Consider the following 22,702-nt stretch of genomic DNA (forward strand, 5'->3'; position numbering starts at 1 on the left):
CTATGAATGAAAAAGAGCAGATATACAAGAACGAGTTATACCTACTAAGGTATACAAGAACTGGTTGAAGTAGAACTCCATCATTTGCAACATTAGGAGATATGAAACATTTTATAAATGCTGTCAGTGCATGAACAGCTGCAGACCATACGCTACAAAATACAAGAAGAAATAATGAATGACAAATGCACAATCAGACAAGGATAGTTAAAGGATAGAAAGAACCTCCAGCTATTCTATCCAACGCCCATCTTGCAAACTAACTTGAATCAAAGAGTAAAAACTACAACTTATGCCCCCTTGAGATTTTATTTTATCAATATGCCCCCTTCAGATTTAAGTTCAAGATACTAGGGAAGGAAATTGAAAATAAATTACAAAGATAATCACCAGATGGATGAAGAATTCAATTAATAGGAGAAAAAATAAAATAATCTAAAAACAATTTGATCACAGAAAAGATACAGGATCAAGTTAAGAAGCACTTACAATATCCTTGACTTTAGATCATCAGTTTTCGTAATTTCATTTTCTGGATTCCCAGTAAATAGGCTAGCCCATAAGGCAAGAATATCAAAGACATCCTCTTCAAGCTCCTGCATGCAAGGAAAAACTTCATGGCATGAGAATTTAGCATAAATGAATTATGGGGCACATCATAGGTGCCTATCCTGATATAATTTCCAGATTTTATCTTCACAAATCTCATAAAACATGTAGGAGTTTCCTGTTATAATTTTCCAAGAGGTTTGATAGCTAAAGAAAATCTGAAAATGGACATGGGCTTGAAAAGAATAATAGTAGGGGTTATCCTGAAGGAAGTAACTAAGACTGACTCCCTTTGGATACCTGATTCTTCTACTTAATGTTGCTATGAAAAAACAAGGTTAATTTTATGTAATGCTGATACCAAATAGTTACACATGATTTCCTTTTATCATCTTTTTCGTTACATAAAATATATATATATATATATATATATATATATATATATATATATATATATATATATATATATATATATAGCTCAAGTCCAAACCTCCTTCGGTAAAGAAGCAAATAATGATGATAAAAGCAACCATCCAGCTTCTTTTTCAACTGTGGCTGCCACTGGATTGCGACTATGTTCTGTCAGCATTTTCTTTGAAACCCCAAACACTAATCCGGGAAGCCTGGTTATAGCACATTATTACTAATTAGTACAGCAAATCAAGCAAGCATTAAATTTAATAAATGACAATTCATCTGTCATGGTATATTAGTGCGTGCTGTATGACACATGTTCATTGTGTTTAGCAGTCTGTTAGTTAGAAGTTCTAACTTAGAACTGTTTACAGCAACCTGCTTAGAGAGATAGAGGTAGTTTTTTTACGAAAATGAAAGGTATATTTAAAATCACATAACCACTTAAAAAAGTCAAGTGACGTTTTGAAAAAACTAACAAAATTTTGAGTAACCCCCAAATTAATACTCCTGATTGTATGTGTCAAGCATTTTACTCCTTGAGAGTTTAAAAACTTTCCATTAGTCCCTCACTTACAAAACACCATTCACTTCAGTCCTTTTTTGTGCAAAATAATAGTGGAAAATAAAGTGGAAAAGGACCAAAATCAATGACTTTTTGTAAAGTCTGGGTCTAACAGAGGTTTTTAAATTTTCAGGGACTAAAATTCCCTACCATTCAATCTGGAGGACTAATGTTTCAATCTTGACCATTCTGGTAAAGATCGGATGGTCAAAATTTATCCCTCACATAAAAAGGCACTCTCAATAGATCTCCTATATGTATATCAGTATATTTATAGTTGCTCTACTTCGAACAGAGAACAGCTATAACCGATTAACAGTCCTAACTAACTCTAACAGACTGCTAGCAGTCTCTAATGTCACAATATTCACGAATCATGCCATACAACACAAACTAATATTATCTAGCACCAGAGTGAAACTAAGAATGAATTACAATAGGAGTTGACTGAGCAAGAAACTTTAATCCATGTCAAAGAAGAAAGCTAGAAGAGCATGTACTGTAAAAGCACTGGATTACCAGGGACGCCCTTTCATGGCAGACAACAATAATTAAAAGATTTAACTTCTATATCAAGTATCAAATAGCCAATATAAAAAGTACAAGTCCGTGAATCATTTCTGAATTCTGACTCTTTTTTATATACAATTTAGATTTCTTTTTAAACTTCAAAACATTTCACACTTCATCATCAAACTAAATCAGGTGTTAATCCGCTTCCATTCCATCATAAGAGATGCATAAAAATTATGACCCAAGCAAAAGTACTAAGTACTTCCAAATGCAAGTCTTAGTCACAAATATTTACATAGAGGAAAGTAATTCATAAATTTGGTGTAAAAATATGTAACTTGTCCAGGTATAAAATAAAAATAAATAAATACAATATAAAAACTAATTTACGAGGGAGGGAAGACAACTAACCTTGCTGGATAACCAAGAGGTAATTTTGGGGAAATAGAGACTAAAGCTGCCAAGACAGTAGCTTGCCCATGCAAAGAATCAAGCTCAAACTGTAAATTGCTTCCCTGCAGATAAGGTATCAGTGTCAATTCATAAAATGAAAAATTATAAGAGAGACACTTGTTGAAGATAGCCTTTTTTATAGTCTCTCCACAAATAAAAAAAACAGAATTTTTATGTACAATACATACAAACCATTTGCATTCAAACTTATTCTTATTTCTAAAAAATTCACTTGACAAAATCCACCTAGTAATAATAACAATTAGTTATATTTCAATGGTTGGGCTGACCCAAATCAGTTTCTTATTTTCTATAGTTAGTTGTTAAGTGGTATAATTGCGTCTAGTTACCCCAGTGTCAGTTGAGCTCCACTCATATCAAAAATGAAAAGCCCTAAACAGCCATGCGCAGAACACCAAAGTGAATCCACAACAATATCTTATCCTATAAGATATGCACATGCAAAGAGATGCCCTTGAAGACGTGGGCTGACCCACTTCAAATAAACTGTGCTGCCGCCTATTTTATCAAAACCTTTAAAATGTAAGGGCAAACAAAGTTTTAACACAAACTCCAAACTAGACATGTGCATAGCACATAAAATGAAAGATGTATTGGGTCTGCAACATATCAATTGAAAAGATATCTGCATATGAGAAGAACCAAGAAGAAGCAGATAGTTAAGCTATCTACATATACCATAACATAACTATCGTGCATTGTTTTTGAGGATCAAATAAAATAATTCAATAATGTAGCTAACCTTATATAATCCTATTTTCTTATTATACAATGCACCAAACACAGCCCAAAGGTACTGTTTGCAACTATCCCTTCACATGCAAGTGAAGAAACCAGCCCCTATGTTAGCAAAATAGAAATAAAAATGAGAATAAGACATCCTCCTTAGTGGACTAACAAGATAGTATGGAAACAGGTTTGCCTAGACACACAAGGTCACAGGCCCTCCAATTTCTTTGTATGCTTACACATAAACACCCAAATATCACCTATGGCCATGAGTCGATCATGAGAGAACCAATAATAGAACACTAACCAGCACATCACAGGTATACTTTTTCTGGAAGGTGAGCATTACCCTCCAAGTAAGATCATCAGAAAGAGTGCATCTTCAACTAGGGTCTCCCCCCCCCCCCCCCCCACACACACACACCTCAAGTACTCAACAGATCAGTGTTACACCCTAACTAGGTTATGAATCTAAATATTTATGGTTGCCCTTTTACCATACCACTTCAACTAAACATTACATAGTTGTCAAAAGTTCATTTTTTTCTCACCTATAAAGCAGAAAGAGTGCATCTTTTGACATTGAAATTAATATTCAGTTTTTCTAATGTGTGTGCCCATCGATGCATGTTAAGTAGCATTAAATACATACCATTAAATGCTTCTAATTACTTAAAAAAGAAAATGTTGAAGTAATAACTTTCTAATTTTGGATCCTTAACATGTGCCCATGGGCACACATTAAAATTAGGAAAAGTGATTAATATTTTATGATTGACAGATGCCTCATAAGAGAGATTTGGAAAAATTGTAATGGTTATAGAGAAAAGAATGCATGATGGCAACAAAGACTATATTAAACATCTTTAATAATTCAAATCCAAAAGAAAAGGCTGAAATCTAGAGAACTAATTAACTGGGTGACTTAGGAATTTAACTGCATAATCTATTACCAAAATAAAATCCTATATAATTGAAGCAGGTATAGCATATAAATCTGATCTATATTCTATTAACATGTGAGAAAAAACAAACTAATCATTCAGCTAGCTCTAAAATGGTAGATGTAGTCTCCCAACTCAACCAATATTCAGTCAATATATAACAGCTAATGATTGTCCCAAAACAGCTAAGAATATACAATTCGTGTATAGGAGTGAAAACCTACCCCTTCACCATGAATTCCCACTGTAAACTCAGCCAGCTAAAGCACTAATGAGAATACCAAATAAAAAAGAAAACAATTCACATAATGAAATAAAGGGAACTGGACTTTATCATTCAAAAACAGACTCCAATCAGTTGCCTGACTAAATTTAGTTATCAATACATGATTGCCTATCTTTTTAATGTATCTCCTTTGTGCGTCAGCTATGGAGATTTCTCATCCTCTTCTGTTGTACTATTTTCATATTACCTTTAATAAAACTTTTTTAACAATAATAATAAAGGATGCAATAAAATATAGATTACCATAAAACTTGATGAATTTTACCTTTTCAAAAGAGACACTCTCTCTTAAAGCAGTAAGATTGGTCACCCCATATGAAGTTAAACCACCAACACAAGTTGGATCAACTTCAGCCAATGCACGTAATGCCAAAGCAGCCTCAATCCGAACCTAACAACATGCATATTTAGAACATATATGACAAAAGAGACAAGAAATAAAAGCCTGAATATAAGAACTATGCTGTGATTCCATATTTATCACAAACAAGATTTCCAACAAACAGTTTTTGAATTAGATAAAGCCATGCAATGGGTTATTACACTCAATTATTACAAGCATGCAAGCTTGAAACTCCAACTGTTGAGTTAATATAAACTGTCAAGGAGATAGTCATTTTAATATAATTTTAATTACGTAGGGTTAAAATTCACAGTTTGGTGCACACCTCTATTGATTTTATTTACATCTCCAGTACACACACAATCCCATAAATTGATAGAACTTAAAGCATACAAAAAGCACAGATGGACTCTTCACTACTATATGCTTAAATTTGATTATATTATGGAGAATGAAAGTAATAAAAAACATACATAGAACAATTGGTCAAAGAAGCTTTTTAATACCATGTATAGGGCCAAGGGTATTATTTGTTTTACATCTTTAACATCACTCAATCACCAACCAAATAAAATACAATTACATCCACAAGCACCTCTTCCATTTTTTCTTAATTCCTTTGACTATAATTTTGCAATGTTTACACCCATCGTGAACATCACATGTTTCAAGCATCAATATATAACGCAATTATCATTTTGAATAATTGAGGAAAAGGATCCCTTAATTTAGCATAAGAAGCATGATTAAACATTAAGGGCTTGTTTGGTGGTTAGGATAAGTTAAATATAAGAGTTGTATAAAAGTAAAATAGGATAAGATGATGATAAGCTCTTATCCTATCCAATGTTTGATTTGATAGATAATTTCTTTGATAGTATACATTTTAATCCAAAAAGGACATTGGAAGAAATCATCAAAGGGAGATCTCAGGCTAAATAATATTTTTGTTGTTGTTGTTGTTATGTTTGAGGTAGATCAAATAATATCAATAATTTCTTATATATTTCTTTATTAAATTGTAAAAATTATCTTTAACATTCCTTCTTTAATTTTATACATTATTTCATTTTCTAAACTGTAAAATTATATAAAAATTAACTGAAATATCAATGACATAATTAACATGGAATATTTTATAATAAATCATAATATTATTATAACATGTATTAAATAATTGATATAATTTTTATTACAATATAATATTTATAAATTTTATTATCTTTAATATTATTCTTACAAATTCTAAAAATTATTTGGATAATACTTATTTAATTTTTACTACTTTAATTAATAATATATTTTAATTTTATATGTCAAAGATTTAATATATATATATATATAATAAAAATATATAAATTAGTATACATTATTGTATATATTGCATTTATTATATATATATTATGTTCTTTTGTATATATTATACATAATAATATTATATTTATCGCTTAATTGCATTTTTTGCCTCCAAAGTTTCACAATGTTGTGAATTTTGCTCCCACCATAATTAATGGAAATGTATGAGAATGAGATGATGCGTTAAATAACTATTGAATCCAAAATGAACAAGGATAGAAATGTATGAGAATAATAAATTATATCTAGATAAAATATGCCATCATGTGCTCACTAGCTTTGAAGAATGTGACACTGATGCAACTACAGTGTTGTCAAGCACTTCCTTAAATTCAAGTGGAACCTGCACATGGAATAATTAAAATAAGCACACCTCGGGACACCCCGGTCCCCCATAGTTCCTCGTTAAAAGCATCAAGATTTCACTAGCTAATAGAAACATAAGCAGCTATGCCTTACCTCTCCCAGTGTCTTCAGAGTATAAGACAGTGTACGTAAGGCCACCACTTTCATGGAGGGACCTGCTTCAGGTGATTGGAGCTATAATTTGCCAAAAAGTGGGGAAAGAAATGGGGGGGAAAGGAGTAAGAGATTCAGTACACATCATTAAGAAGACATCAAAGCTGAAATACTCGAAACTTGAAAAACTTATAGCAACTACTGATTTAATTTAAATAAATTGTACCTGATTTCCTAAAAACACCAAAAAGCTCCTTTGAGTAGGTTCAGTCATTTGATCTGTTACAGCGACACGAAGGACGTACAGAACACACGCCTGTAGCAAGAAATAAGGCATTCTCCTCAACAGTTTAAATGTAGAAAATATTACAATCCTGAACCTAGTTTATAAGAAAGAAGCAAATGGCTAGTTCACAAACCAGTTGCGTCAAAGACAACCCAAATTTGAAATTAATAGAAAAACTATTTTATCTCAATGACAATGCATTTAGGAAATCACTGGCTGAAAATTCTAGCAGTTTGCTCTAACCACATGCAGAATGTCAGAAGAAAGAACACAAATGCACCAACAGGTCCTCGGAAATTCATTTCTCAAGTGTATTCCTATCTTCATTCATCACAGATAAAGTTGAGAATAGTTCAAACATTCAAATCTAGGAGGTCTTTTTATTAGCAGAAGCCACTATTTTACTGTTTTTACTTGAATTTCTTTCAAGTTTCATTTTTGTATCATCCAACCATTTCCAATATTTGACTCCAGATGGCATCCAAATTTCAGTGATTTTTCAATTCCATAAGAATTTGAATGGCAAGTAAATCCAAGCTGAGTTCCTAACTTCAATAACTTTGTTTAAATATTTTTTATGTGTGCTAATGAAATATATATGTTTCACTCAGCCAAATCCACCTTTTATTCATTCTCTTTATATCAGAGACATTTGACAGGATCTCTAATTTCCAAAGGAAATTTTAAATTTAGTTTATCAAGGTCAATGGACTTTACTCCTTTTCAAGTTCCTTACTCCAGCTTTGATGAAATCAGAAGAATAGACAATTTGGATTTTAAGTATTTTGAATTCTGTCAAGAATCTTTCATCGTTTCTCCTTTTGATTTTAGCTTTTTGCCACTTTATGTAGTAGCAAACCAAGACTGTAGCTTGACATCATTTGTCAGCCATTCTTTAAATCAGAATCAGATATTCATCACAACAGTTTTTGAATTCCATCGATCCATCCTATAGATCATACTTTTTCAATTCTTGTATAATTATATTGAGTTCAAAAAATTTGCAAAATTTGATAAGATTTTTATAGACAATGCCCTTGGAAGCGGTTCAAGTAATCCTGCTGCCTTCCTGATTTCATATTTGGTGTGTTGGCAGTCGAGGCACTACAAACCGGCGAACATCATTCCTTATAGAACTCCATGTAAAATTCTCCTACAATCTTGTCAATGTCTTTGTGATCCCCATGTGACCACCGGTGGGGGTTGTATGGAATTCCTGTAACAACAAGGAAATGAAGTTCAAGTTACTGGGCAACCAAATAAGGCCATTCTGTAGAATTAAGTCGTTAGTGAAGGTGTGGTCAGGGTGGTTATCTGGATTGTCCTGCAGGCCTCGTCGGAGAGCTATGAACTCCGTGATGAGGATCATATCACTCCGGGTTATTAGCTAATTCACATTTGAGTTCTGCCAACAACATGAAATGAGCCATCGACAATAAGAAAGCAGTGCCCTTGGAAGCCTCCAAAATACGAGACAGCGCATTGGCCACGACATTCAAAAGGTTTGATCTATATTGGATGGTAAAGTCATAGCCCATTAATCTGGACAAATGAGTTTGAACAATTTAAGCCATCAACTCTTTAAGACTCCTATGATTGGTGAGAATAATGAAGGGATGCCCAAGCAAATATTGCCTTCATTTTTTTACTGCAGCTGTGATTGCACATAGCTCACGTACATAAGTTGAAGCTTGTAGAAGCTTAAACCAAAACTGATTGCTAAAAAGCGCTATCGGGTGACTCTGCTGAGATAACACCGCACCCATTCCTGATTCTGAGGCATTCGTCTCTAAGGTGAATGGTAAGGAAAAGTCCGGTAGGCGGAGTACTGGTGCTGCACTCACTGCATTCTTCAGGGTCTAGAAGGCGAGCTGTGCCGCCGGTGTCCATTCCAATTGTTCCTTTGTCAGAAGATGAATTAAAGGAGTTGCTATTGTTGCATAGCCTTTGATAAAGCGACGATAGAACCCTATGAGACCCAAGAAGCCACGAAGGGCTCGGAGGGAGTTGGGTCACAGCCATTGCCGAACCTCTAAGACCTTCTCATGAACTGGCTGCACACCTGCTTCCGATACCACATGTCCTAAAAACTAATTGACGTTGAGCAAGGAAACATTTGGATAACTTAAGGAAGAATTGGCCATCCTGGAGTAATTGAAACGCACGATCAAGATGAAGCAAATGATCCTCAAATGATTTACTGTAAATCAAAATATCGTCGAAGAAGACAATAATGAATTTACACAAATATGGTTTGAACGTAGCATTCATCGTTGCCTGAAACGAAGAGGGAGCATTACAGAGGACAAAAGGCATTACATGAAATTCATAATGTCCCTGAAGAGTTCTGAATGTTGTTTTGTTCACATCCTCTTCTCGCATTAAAATCCGGTGATACCCTTGCAGCAAGTCGAGTTTCGAAAACCATCGAGCTCCACCTGGTTCATCCAATAACTCATCGACAGTGGGTATTGGAAAACGATCTTTGATGGTAATGACTTTTAAGGCCCTATAATCCACACAAAAACACCATGACCTGTCGTGCTTCTTGACCAGAAGTACTGGCAATGAGAATGGACTATGACTGGGTCTAATGATTCCACTGTGCAGCATTGCCTCCACTTGGTTCTCAATCTCTTGTTTTTGAAAATATGGATACTGATGTGGGCGAACATTGACCGGAGCAAAGTATGGCAAGAGATTGATAACATGATTGGTATTGCGAGTTGGGAGTAAGGTGGTCAGAGTTTGAAACAAGCTATTATAACGCTGAATTAAAAAGAAGCGATATCTGGATGATGGATCAAGGGTTGGTGATTTTGGTTAGAAGGGAGCTCAGTGGCCATGAGTCGAATGTTAAAGAAGGCACACGCGCCATCTGTCTTAATCATATGTCGGAGTTGATGGTGGTTGATCCCACTAATGCTATCGTCACAATCACCCTTCAATTCGATCACTCAACCCTTGTGCAAGAACCAGATCAAGTGACTTGAGCCATTGAACACCCAGGACCAAGTTTGCTCCTGGACATGAACATGGAAATCAACTGTGAAATTATGCTCGTGGACATGAACAACGACATTCCCGCAAACCTAAAGGCAATCAATCTCATTACCATTGCTAACCATCACCCGCAATGGCTGAGTAGGTTGCGCACGTAGGCCCAGAGTAGTTACCAAACGCTCCTGGATGAAGTTACGGGTGCTACCCCCATCAATCAGTATGAGCACCCTCTGATTGGAAACACAACCCATTAACCGTAGGGTCTCAAGGGCCAAATTACCTGAAATGGCGTGAAAGCTAATTTGAGCCTGAGACTGATCATCTTGCTCCCTCGCCACAGGAAACACATCTTTTTCAAAAGGTCCTCTGGAGGTAATTCATCTTCATCAGCTATTAAGAAATAGTTTGGAAGAGCATCGATGACCGCAACTAAACTTCTCGTCACAGTTGAAGCATAACCCCTTCTCCTGACGCATGGCTAATTCCTCCGGTGATAAGCGTTTGAAGGGTATTGATGGTTTTGGCGAAGTGGAAAGTAAGGGTGGAGGTGGTAGTAAGGGTGGGGGTGGAGGTGGAGTTGTCTTTTTTTTTTTAATCGGCAAAGATAAGTATTATATATAAAAAGAAGTACCAGAGGTACTCATAATACAAAAGAGATCCATATAAATGGTTCCACAGTCAGACTTAAAATTCTGAGGGGGAACCAAACTATGGATACAAAAGCAAAAGTTTTTACAAGTATCAATGGGAACACTATGCAGTCCCCTGCTAATACATAAAACTCTGTGGTAAGTTAGTTGACCATTGATTGAAATGCACTGAAAAATCCTTCTCAAAGCCCCTAAGCCAAGACCAAAGAAGGAATATGGCCTCTTCGAACAATTTGTTAGCGTCAAAAGTCCCATTAGAGAAGATAATGCTATTTCTAAATTTCCATATGGACGACGTCAAAGCTATCCACCAACATTGCCATCTACTATTTCTCACACCAGCTGGTTGAAGACCCAAATGATGGAGGAAGTGCTGCTTTGGGTTTAAAGGTGAAGCGCCCTTGAGTTGCAGCCATGACATGGATTCCCACCATATGGGTTGAACTTTGCTACAGTGGAAGAAGAGATGGGATGCATCCTCTTGATGGATTCTGCATAGAGGACAGAGAGAATCTGTTAGATGAATTTGTCTTCTCTGCAGGTTTTTCCTTGTCGGCAACCTATCCCTTAAGAGTCTCCACCCAAACACCAGGAACCTAGCTGGAACCTTCATCCTCCAAAGCTTCTCAAAACATTCCTCCTGCCTTCTATCTCCTGCGCCCTCTCCAATCAAGTCATAGGCACTACGAGTTGAGTAATGACCCTCTGAATCTGCAGACCATTCCCAACTATCTGAAATCTGTTGTTGGATTTTAAATTCTGCAACATCTTTGAGGAAATTAGCTGCTGAGGTAATTTCACTGTCAAACAAGGCTCTTCTCCACGCAAAGTTCCACTCCCACTCCCTATCTCGAAATATTCCCATGGATCTAATGAGCTGGTGCTGCTGCATTGAAATTGAATACAACCTAGGGTACTTCACTGCTAATGGGTCCTCCTCCCCTATCCATCTATCCTCCCAAAATTTGATGTGATTACCACTCCCCACCTTCCACTTGATACCTTTTTGAATAAGCTGTCCACTATTAGAATTAAAAAGAACCTTTTGTAAATCCCTCCACCAGATTGATTGATGACCCACCCTACCCGCTTCAGCCAAGCCTCTCCACCCTCCATACTTTGACTCCAACACCTTTGCCCACAATTCTCCTTTATGGTGCATTAAATTCCACTCCCATTTGCCAAGTAGTGCCGTGTTGAAACTTGTGATGTCCTTTAAGCCCAAACCACCCTTGTCTTTTGGCAAGCACACTGATTTCCAGCTGACCCAAGCAATTTTATTTTGATCGGGTCCTCCCCCCCAAAGGAATCGACGCTGTAAACGCACCAACTTATCTTCCACTGATTTAGGAACCCTGAAAAAGGAGAACAAATAAATAGGAATCGAGGTTAGCACAGATTGAATGAGTGTCACTCTCCCCCCAAAGGATATATGTCTCTGTTTCCACTTAGCTAGCTTCCTCTCGCAATTTTGGATGATAGGATCCCACATAGCGCATCTCCTAGGGTTTGCCCCAATAGGAATTCCCAAGTAATTAAAAGGAAGAACCAACAACTGACAATTCAAAAAGGTGGCAACCTGCTGCTTCCAAAGGTCAGATTGTCCAAAAGCTCCAAAGGAGCTCTTGGCAAAATTTATTTTAAGTCCAGATGCAAGTTCAAAGGACCTTAGAACAGCCTTAATAGTTTTGACATTCTCCATGTCCGCTTCCCCCAGAAAGATAGTGTCATCTGCAAATTGTAGAAGGCTGACTTCCACTTTATTGGGTCCCACTTGATATGGTTTGTACAGATTCTCCTCCCTAGGGTTGTCTGATTGGAACGAGGAGCAAATGAACCCTGTTTATAGGGTCGAGTCCGAAACAGTCGTCGCAAGTCATGGAACTTCGATTCTTGGAGACAAGCTAGGGCTGCAGCCTAAATCATCGAGAGAGGTTGGAGCGTCTGAACCTCGCGTCTGATCTCTAGAAACAGTTCAGAAATAAAACAACTCAACAAGAAAGGAGGAGGGAGGCCAATAATTCGATTAGCCAAGGCTTCAAACTCCAAGAGGTAGTCATTGACAGGCCCTTGTTGGGTGAGCTTGAACAAAGATCCTATAGGATCTTCATAGTGAGAGGGCGCAAAGTGGGACTCCAAAGCTTGCAAGGGGCTAGGCCACGATGTGATTTGTCCATTGCGAGTCATCCATTGATATCATGCAAGTGCAAGACCATCCATGTAAAACGATGTGATCGTCAGCCTTTCAGTTTCCAGCGTGGAATGGTAATCGAAGAACTAGGTTATTTTAAAGATCCACCCGAAGGGATCAGAACCATCAAAGTGTGGCACTTCAAGTTTCATCCGTTACGGTTGAACAGGCGGAGGAAGGGAGGGTGGGTGCGTCGGAAGAAGAAGCCGATGAATGTTGGGTTGTTTCCAGAAGAGCCATTTTCTGGAAAAGGTCGTCTAATTTTGTGGACATCGTTAATTGGGTGGTGGTAAGTTTGGCTATGGCATTTTGCAGTCAGTCTAGATTGGACTTGGAGCGCGTCAATTCCGCCATGGAAGCTCTCAACGAAAGCACCAATTGTTAGGGACGAACACATATTAGCAGAGAAGAAGGTAAAGGTCTAAGAAGAAAGAGAAGAAGCTGGATATTTTTCATTATATTCTCTTTCAGTACAATAGCTATATATATATGAAAGGCAAACGGCTTTTTTGAAGGGGAGACACATTCTACATGGTGTCTTAATTGCCAATGAGGCTATAGCTGAGGCCAAATCTAGAAATAAACCTTGCATGGTCTTCAAAGTGGACTTTGAGAAGGCTTATGACTCGGTTTCTTGGGGCTTTCTTGACTACATGCTCATGAGGATGGGTTTTTGTGAAAGGTGGAGGAAATGGATAAATGGTTGTCTTTCTACTGCAACCATATCCATTTTAGTTAATGGGAGTCCATCTAAGGAGTTTACCCCTAAGAGAGGTCTAAGGCAAGGTGATCCCCTTGCACCTTTCCTCTTCAATATTGTAGCGGAAGGTCTTACGGGTTTGATGAGGTCAGTTGTGTCCAAGAATCTGTTTAGCAGCTACCTTGTGGGATCTTTAAAAGAAGAAGTGAACATCCTCCAATATGCTGATGATACCCTGTTTTTTGGAGATGCAACTAAGCATAATGTTAGAACCTTAAAATGTGTTCTAAGGTGCTTTGAGGAGGCATCTGGCCTCAAGATAAACTACTCTAAAAGTCACTTTGGTTGCTTGGGTAGATCTGTAAGCTGGTGCAGGGAAGCTGCCTTATTCCTTAATTGCAATACTATGGACTTTCCTTTTATTTACCTTGGAATTCCAGTTGGGGTCTCCTCTAAGAGCTGGATCGTGTGGCAGCCCATTGTAACGAAGTTTGAAGTTAAACTTGCAACATGGAAGCAAAGAACTCTGTCTATGGGGGGCAGAATCACCCTTATTAATTCTGTCCTCTCAGCCTTACCTATCTACCTTCTATCCTTCTTTAGGATCCCCAAAAAAGTGGTTCAAAAAATTGTCTCCATCCAGAGAAATTTTCTGTGGGGAGGTCACCAAGAGGCTAACAAAATTCCTTGGGTGAAGTGGGACAAAGTTTGTCTTCCTAAGAACAAAGGGGGTTTAGGGATTAAAGACCTATCTCTATTTAATGAAGCTTTACTTGGCAAATGGGGGTGGCATCTGGCTAATAATCATGACCAACCGTGGGCTAGAATCTTAATCTCTAAGTATGGTGGGTGGAAGGAGTTGATTTCTGGTACAAGGAGGAACTTCACCTCCCAATGGTGGCAGGACTTGAAGAGCATATTCCAGCAGCATCACAAGGACTGTTTTATTGATAATTTAATATGGAGGGTAGGAAGGGGGTCCAGTATCAGCTTCTGGAAGGATAAATGGATGGAGGGAAATTGTAATCTCCAAGGAAAATATCCCCAATTATATTTGATCAGTAAACAGCAGAATTCATCAATCAATTCTATGGGAGATTATGTGGAAGGTAGATGGGAATGGAAGGTTTCATGGAGAAGGGACTTTTTTGATCATGAAATTCAAGTGGCAGCTGATTTCCTAGCTGAGATCGATTCTGCTCTCATTCAACAATCCAGCAGAGATTTCCTTTGGTGGAAGCCAGACACTAATGGAATATTTTCAACAAAATCTGCCTACAAAGTGCTGCAGGAATCTCACCATAATGATAATGAGGACATTGTTCTTAATCGTATGTGGAAATTGAAAATTCCTCCAAAAGTGAGTGCATTTTCTTGGAGATTTTTCAAAAACAGACTTCCCACTAGGGACAATCTCAGAAAGAGACAGGTCACAATGCCTTCTTTTTTTTTTTTGCACAGCAAAAATAGATAGTATTATATATTAATCAGTACTAGGTGTACTGGATGAAGAATAAAATGTACAAGGCAAATTTGCCAGACCCAACCAGCTGAACAAAACACAAATACACAGAAGCCATAACAAGAAGGCACAATGCCTTCTTATAGCTGTCCTTTATGTGACCATGAAGAAGAATCGATTTATCACCTTATGTTCAACTGTGAAAAGACTAGGAGTCTTTGGTGGGAGACAATGAGATGGGTTAATAGAGTGGGTCCTCATTCCATGGATCCAAAGAATCACTTTTTACAATTCACCCAGTGGAATAGCAAAGCTAGGACAATCAAAAGATGGGAATTTCTGTGGTTAGCCCTGTCCTTCTCCATTTGGTATCATAGAAACGCCATGCTTTTCAAGAACCAGCCGTTCACTCCTGAAAAGGTCATGGATGATGCCTTGTTCCATACCTGGTCCTGGCTAAAATGTGTGGAGAAGGATTTCAACATGCACTTTACTTTCTGGTCAACCAATCTAAAGGATGTTTTTTCCTAGAGGGGATGGGTTTGTACTTTGGTGGGCTGCCTTCAGTCTCTCCTAATGGGGTGCAGACTGTATTTGTATTGCTTTTATCTTTGTATTTTCAGTACACCTAGTACTGGATTTCATATATAATATATTGATTTTTGCTGTGCAAAAAAAATATATATATAGGTACTACATGAATGTCCAGGGTCGCAAACAGACAAAAGAAAATAACAGAAATGCAAAAGCACTTAACGGCCAAGCACTACAAGGATTTGCAAATCCTACTAATGGAATTTCGTGCAACAAAAGCTATTGAACATAATCCTGGAAGCGCTGAGGTGGTGTAATCTTCCTCTTGGGCCTTCTGTTTTGGGCTTCTTGTGCCACCAGCTCACTTTGCCTATCAATATGTCTGTCAAATTTGTTTTGGGTTTCTCTAGTTCAACACAAGAGAATGTCTTGTCCTGAGCCTAATTATTTTTCACTCTCCTTTTTCAAATAAAATCACTTCTTATCATCAAAATGGTGGTTCAGTACACAAGGCTCCAACCACAGTGGAGTTTGGAGAGGATCCGATTTATGCAACTTTATCCTTGCATCGGGCTGTTTCCTTGGCAACCTTACCATTGCACCAAGGTTAACCCTCATCAAAATAAGGAAAAAAAATTCCAGAATTGTCTAGATTTAATATACAAACACATGAACTACATGAGCAAAGCCACCTTTAACAAAGGATTTTGTTCATTTTAATGTATTCTATTAATAAAATGAACCCATAAAGGTGTTTTCACCTACATATATTATACAAAAAGTTACAAGAAGCTTTACCTGATTCAAATATAGATTAAAATGTACTGATAAAGTTATAGGCTTACAAAGTAATGCCCCATTAACCCATTTGGACAAGCACCTTTAGCAGGTAATTATTCAAGTAGAGCTGCTCTACTGTCATAAGAGCAGTCTAAAATGAGCCAATAGCCTTTTGATACATTTCGAGAAATGCTTATGCAGAAATGAACTTTGGACACTTTATCAAGATTAATTTAGTCAGCAAACTATTATCAAATGAAACTAACTACCTAAGACAACTCAGCTTACGCAATGGTTTATTTTCATAAGCTTCAGTTTGTAGCTTATGAAATAAGCCCAAATAGCTAGTATTGCTTTTAAAAGCTTTTTGATAAGCCAGTCTAAATAGGACCAAAATGCTTCACAAGTGCTTATTTCAATAGATACGCTAAAATAAGTTAAAAATAAATTCCTCCAAACAGGGCCTAACTGCTTAAAAATAAATTAGTTTTAAAAAAAATGGCACTATTTTTTTTCTCCTCTCCTATTTCCACCAATCTATCTTAATAAATGCACATATGAAAATAAACTGAAAGAAAAAATGTCAAAAAAAGAAATATTTTATTGGAAAAAAAATACCAAGGCATGGGCATCAACAGAATTTTCAGCACGGAGCATTTCCATAATTTGCAATGCAAAATTTTGAAGCTCACTGTCAGGAAACAGATATTTTATGCGAATGACCTGCAAGAAAGAATGCATTTCAATAATGGCCAAACACACACACACACACACAAAAGCAGAATAATAAAAGGGAAAACAATCCAGGGTTCTATGTTCTGACAAAATAAAATAACAATGTTATCCAATCTACAAATATCCACAAGCATGCCTTTAAATAAATGTAAGCTGAACATCTATCAAAGAAATGTGATTCACCTGCAAGAAGAATACCCAAGCTAGTGTTAACCCAACCCGAATGACCCTAGACTTCACTCCACTTGCTGAAATGGAAATAATAAAAACCATTACATGCCCGCAAAGAAATGTAAATTTGTATTTATTATCTTGCTGAAATGGTCAGTCCACTTTACATTAGCTTGTATTTATTATTGCATAGAAACTTATGATTCCGATTGATAGATAAATGTAATCTAACAGTAGCAATATAAGAATTCATAGCCTCCACAACTAATACTAATAGTAACCAGAAACAAAAAGTTGCAGTATATATCACCCCCCTAAGCCCTGCTAGGTTAGTAGGGCTTTTTTTTTTGCGGGGGGGGGGGGGGGGGGGGGGAGGGATGGGGGTATGTTGAGTAATATTTAGCCCAGCTTTTTTACAGAAAAGTTACTTTAAAGATAAAGCTCAAAATAAGAGTTTTTAAAATAAAGTAAAAGTTGTTTTGGCAGTTTTAGCTTAAAAGCTCCACTTAAACTAAAAAAATTGTATCACTGTCTCACATCAACTAGTACAGGATGAGACAGAGAGAAAGACTAACATATGCAGCTTATTTTTAAAAACTAGTTCAGTTAGCTTTTTAAAAAAATCTCTATTTCCTCCTTTTCTTTGCTAAAAATTAAGCTCATTAATTTTTCAAGAGCTTTTCTCCATGAGTGTTTGGCTCAGGTTCTCCTTTTAAAGTAACACAAATCTAAAAAAAGTTAGGCCAAACACTACCTAAAAATATGGTATTTTCTCACCATCTTAACAAACAAAAATACAGCGATCCAAACAGAGCATCAAACCTTTTGTGAAAGCCAAAATCAAGTGCTTCTGCAATCCACCTTCTAGTTTTTTTGCTTGAGGTAAAGGACCCTTTCCCCTTGGTTGAACCTAAAAAAAAATTGGGGGGAGAGGGGGGGGGGGGGTTATGAACTATGCAAAATCAAGGAAAAACCAGAGAAAACAATAATAGAAACCTGTGCTTCAGGATTCATTCCAAGAGCAAGCAAGGAACCCAAAGTTTCAGCAAAGGCATCCCGAACAGATGAAACAGGATCTTCAAGTGCCTATCAGAAGTAGCAGTGACAAAGAAATGTATAGAATACTATGATTTTGCACCAAACAATTGGCAAATTTATAGTTGGAAGAGATGAAATTGAGACAAAAATACCTGCCTTGACACAGTAAGAGGCTGAATTGTCGAGTTCGGCCACACCTAAGCCTGGACCTCCAATGCTAGCAAATGCCTTCAAACATCTTGCAGCAGCTATTCTCACAGCAAACGACTTATCCCCTGTGGCAGATCTCATTATGAGACGGAATGCCTCTGAATATGCTGTTGAAGCAGCACTACCACCAGAGCCTTCCAAGGCATTCCGAAGCATATATAATGCTTCTTGTCGTACAAACTCCTATGTTTGAGACATAGCAAATTCATTAAAAGGGAGTACAGCTAATTATAATAGATTAGGTGCCTTTGTTAAGTGAGAATTGACATATGATGCAGAAATAAAGGCACTTTGCCAGTTTATAGACCCTCCCAGAAAAAAAAATGAAACATTGAACTACCTTATTTTTTGTTTTTTTAGAATAGGTATGCAAAGTTGTAAGGAAATACCTCATTGGATTTCATAAGTTTAGTTGCTATGCTTGTTGTTTCAGGTAAACCTGAAGTGATTCTTCTGCCAAAGTGTTTATACAATTCTCCCAAGCATTGTGCAGCACCTATAAAATTGTGTTCAGACAAATTAGTGAAGTAAAAACAAATGAAAAGTGACAGATCTCATTAATTAAATGCAAGCAACAAGGAGAAAACCAATTCACTCCAGAAAAAAATGCAATACGAAATTTAACACAACTATGATGTGTAAGAGTCATGTGATTCCAAAAGCAATAAAAAAAACACCTACAAAATAAAAGTGATAGCCACTTATGCTAAGAGATTTGGTTCAGTCCATAAATTCCTTACCATTAGACATGCTTTGCGATGGGCTTTTTTTAATGCCTTGTTTTGAGGCACTCTGGTATGTTCATTTCAGGAATTAGACACAAAAAGCTCTCTTTTTACTTGGGCCAATTGTAAGGTTCTGGCCTTGTGACTTAGAATAAAAATAAGGAATTTCCTTTTTTATTTTGCAAACAGACTTGCTACATTGCATATTCATTGTTTTTTTATTATTTACTTAAAAAGAAATCCTAAGACCTAGTTAGGGGTATGGAAAAAGATGAGTACATGCAAACATTCTTCTTCCTTGTGCTCCATATTCTTTCTATATTTGGAAATGTCTCATCTTCCCAATAATTTTATTCTTCCTATTTTATTTTCAACAGTTTATCATGTTTTAAAGCTTCTTGTAACAACAAGGAGGTTCATTCTTTTTTTCATCTAAATGAATTTCTTATTTTATCAAAAATAAAAAATTGGACAAAACTTTATGGCAGTGTGGTGGGTTGAGTCATGAGTGTCTCCTCGAGCCAATATTTGCTTTCAAATATGCTTGTATTTATGGCTTCTCTCTGATGCTATTTTCATATCTTCTCTAAGAAAAGGCTGCTTATGTTTGCAATGTTAGGAGGCTAGTTTCCTTTGGAACAACCATTTTGGGGTTTGTGGGAAACACTATGTATCGTTGTACTTTAGATCCGATTCTAGAAGGTTTGTTAACTTATCATAAAGGTTGCAGCAACATTGTTAAATAACTTTTATAGTGCCACCATAACACTATCATGGCATTTTTCAACCCCTCCACCATAGACAATTTGTGGCGGGAGGCCCGCTATGGCGGCATATAGACTGCAATGGCATGTTTATATGGCAGAATTTTGGCCTTCCCTCATCCGTCATTGATCTTGGTTTGCAGTAAAAAATGACAAAAATAAATTTTGAGGCAATGTAGAATTTATACAGCCCTTTAGTTTGTGTAATTGAAGTGGAATGTTTGCATCCTTAAGGGTGTGTATTTTCCCCAAAACTTGTTATATGTTTATAGCTTCTCTTTGATGTTTGTGCCCATGACTGCTTCAAAGGACACAACAATTAACTACACAAGTTTTATATGTGATAATAAGTTCATATGGAATCAGGGAGAAGAAAATATCATAATAATAGAGACAAAATCATTAGCCTTCGTATAAGAATCTTCTACATCTGTTAGAACTCAGAAGAATCAATCACAAGCATTGCGACAATTCAATATCCATCTAAAACCTCTCAAGAAATCTTTAATCTAGACAAACCAGCAATTTTCAGAGGTTCACTCCTCTTCCCATCAGAAAGAAATCCCTGAAGGCTGCTTGCTCTAGAGTAGATTGATATTGTGTCTCCCTTGCATATGACCTTTGCCATCGCTACCGATGCCAAGTGACGCACAGGCCGTCGTGCACCAAAAACAAGTAGGGAATATAAAGCATCCTCGCATCTCCTTTGCCACAACAAAATATTCTCCTGAAAACCATATTCTATAACATCAGATATTGAGAATTACCGCTGAAAGAGTTTCAAGTTAGAATAAAACTGCCCAAAATCAAAAGAATGACAGTGAACCTTCTGATAATTAAGGAGCTCCACTTTATAAACAAGAGCCCATTCTGAAGAGGCAATAAGAGCCTTATCTTAGTCTTAGTTTACTAATTCAAATCTTCAGTGCTCTATTCAGCATGCATTGAATTTCAAACTATAGCTTAGTTAGCTCATCACAGCATGATGTTAGAAGAACAAAGCAACAACGGTTTAACCGAACTGACGCAAGCAAATGTATATTATTCTGGATCTCAAACTTAATATACTAGACAGAAAGATTCGTGAACGAATCCAAACAAGGAAAGGAGCACAAGTAAACCAGCAGCATTCCAAATCAAATCTCGAACGAACGAAATAATGTGGCAAAACGAACGAGCAAAGAAGAAAAAATGATCCAATGCAATGTGATGGAAGGTTGAGAGAGAGAGAGAGACCTTGGTGTCCTCGTCGATTGCGGAGATGAGATCGGAGAGGAGATCGAAGCAGAGGAGTGGCTCCGGAGATTTATGAACGGCGGATGCCACTATGGATTCGAGTTGCGCAACCAGCACGCCGCTCCGTGACAGCGGCGCCGCTGCAGCAGCCGCCGTGTAATTCTTCGCCATGTGAATCCAACTTCTCTTCTTCGCTGCACTGCAGAGTGTATCGCGAAAATGGTTTGATTTGATGATCGTTCAGGGACTTGAGCCTGGATCCGGCAAAATGGTTTGTGCGAAGTGTAAATGTGCAATAATTTTTTCCTTCACTTTGGAAGCTGAAAAAGAAAATAAAAATAGAGCGGAAAAATTAAATAAATTACATAAAAATAATTTATATTTCATTATATCTTAAAAATATTTCTTATTTTTATATTATCAATCATTATTTCAATTTTAAAGCACCCTCAGTTGTTTTTTTCTAAGTCATAATGAAAACAATTCTTGGTTATTTTTTATTTTTTATCAACACATCATGATTTTGAATGTCATAATTGATTTTAAAGGATATTTAAGCATACACTAAGATGGTTGGTCATGGAATTTGACACTTTTTGCATTATTTATCTCCCAACCAAACAAGACAAAGTTATATAATCTCTCTATCTTAGATATGTGATAAAATCAAAACAACTATCTTATCTATCTTTTTAAGTCATTTTAAAATATTGTTTCTTGTTATTCTTGGTTTCTAACCATTTAGCAATTTGAAATTAGAGATAATAATTCACCAAGTTTAACTTGTATTTAACAATTGTTCAAACCGATTAAGAACCTGTTGATTACCATGACAATGTCATGTCAAAGAAAATTATTAAACCTCTTGAGAATTTTCTATTGACAATTCATGATAAATTTCATCATTAGAAAATTTCAATTGATTGAGTTCAATTATCACATTCATATGTGACTCATTTATATATGTAAATTAATAAATGAGATTTATTAATATTTATTCAATAAATACTATCACATATATATTAATCTATATGGATTATTGATGTTCTATTTATAATAATCCTATGATAAAAAACAATTTAGATTAAAATTAAAAAAAAAACTTGATTCTCATTATCATAATCTCTAGGCAAAATTGTACTTTTTGTTCCTCAGATTTACTCTAATTTCGCATTTGATCCCCCGATAATTTAATTTACAAATTTGGTCCCCATTTTTATAAATTCCTGCAATTTTGGTCCTAGACGGTCCAATCTAACGTTGACCGTTAACCTCAAACGTTGACTGCCACATGTCAATGTCTGAGAGACACATTGAAACTGCTTGCGTTTTTGCATTTTACCCATCTGTGGTAAAAAAAATTTACACTAAAAAACCCTAAAAATCCAAACTACAGTCTACTCCATCATCCCCTCTCCCTTCATCACCACCGCCACCTCCCTCCTCTCCAAACTAGAAATCTACTCCATCATCCCCTCTCTCTCCATCACCACTGCCACCTCCCTCCTCCCACCTCCACCACCATCGCCTCCGCCACAGGTTCCCCGAAAAAAATCCAAACCACAATCTACTCCATCGTCCCCTC

At 36.6% G+C, this 22,702-nt stretch overlaps 1 protein-coding gene across 2 annotated transcripts in view; it reads right to left on the reverse strand.

Annotated features, from left to right (window-relative positions):
* The window catches only part of LOC100818892 (protein SWEETIE), a 49,475-nt gene extending 28,048 nt beyond the window's left edge, over positions 1-21,427 (reverse strand). The window contains exons 1-16 of one of the 2 annotated variants that reach the window (XM_003551804.5): positions 21,118-21,427; positions 20,401-20,608; positions 18,782-18,888; positions 18,339-18,575; positions 18,141-18,230; positions 17,967-18,054; positions 17,157-17,221; positions 16,857-16,961; positions 6,859-6,948; positions 6,633-6,713; positions 6,448-6,516; positions 4,740-4,865; positions 2,453-2,556; positions 1,040-1,172; positions 490-596; positions 42-152 (exon numbers count right to left, since the gene is read on the reverse strand). In XM_003551804.5, coding sequence (XP_003551852.1) covers positions 42-152; positions 490-596; positions 1,040-1,172; positions 2,453-2,556; positions 4,740-4,865; positions 6,448-6,516; positions 6,633-6,713; positions 6,859-6,948; positions 16,857-16,961; positions 17,157-17,221; positions 17,967-18,054; positions 18,141-18,230; positions 18,339-18,575; positions 18,782-18,888; positions 20,401-20,608; positions 21,118-21,288 — 1,892 coding nt within the window. In that variant the 5' untranslated portion in view covers positions 21,289-21,427. Of the gene's footprint in view, positions 1-41; positions 153-489; positions 597-1,039; positions 1,173-2,452; positions 2,557-4,739; positions 4,866-6,447; positions 6,517-6,632; positions 6,714-6,858; positions 6,949-16,856; positions 16,962-17,156; positions 17,222-17,966; positions 18,055-18,140; positions 18,231-18,334; positions 18,576-18,781; positions 18,889-20,400; positions 20,609-21,117 lie in introns of those variants that run through there. The other variant, XM_006603005.4, reaches the window with a different exon arrangement.
* Positions 21,428-22,702: the final 1,275 nt, after the last annotated feature.

The sequence above is a fragment of the Glycine max genome, chromosome 18 (assembly GCF_000004515.6).
Source record: "Glycine max cultivar Williams 82 chromosome 18, Glycine_max_v4.0, whole genome shotgun sequence".
Taxonomy (NCBI): Eukaryota; Viridiplantae; Streptophyta; class Magnoliopsida; order Fabales; family Fabaceae; genus Glycine; species Glycine max.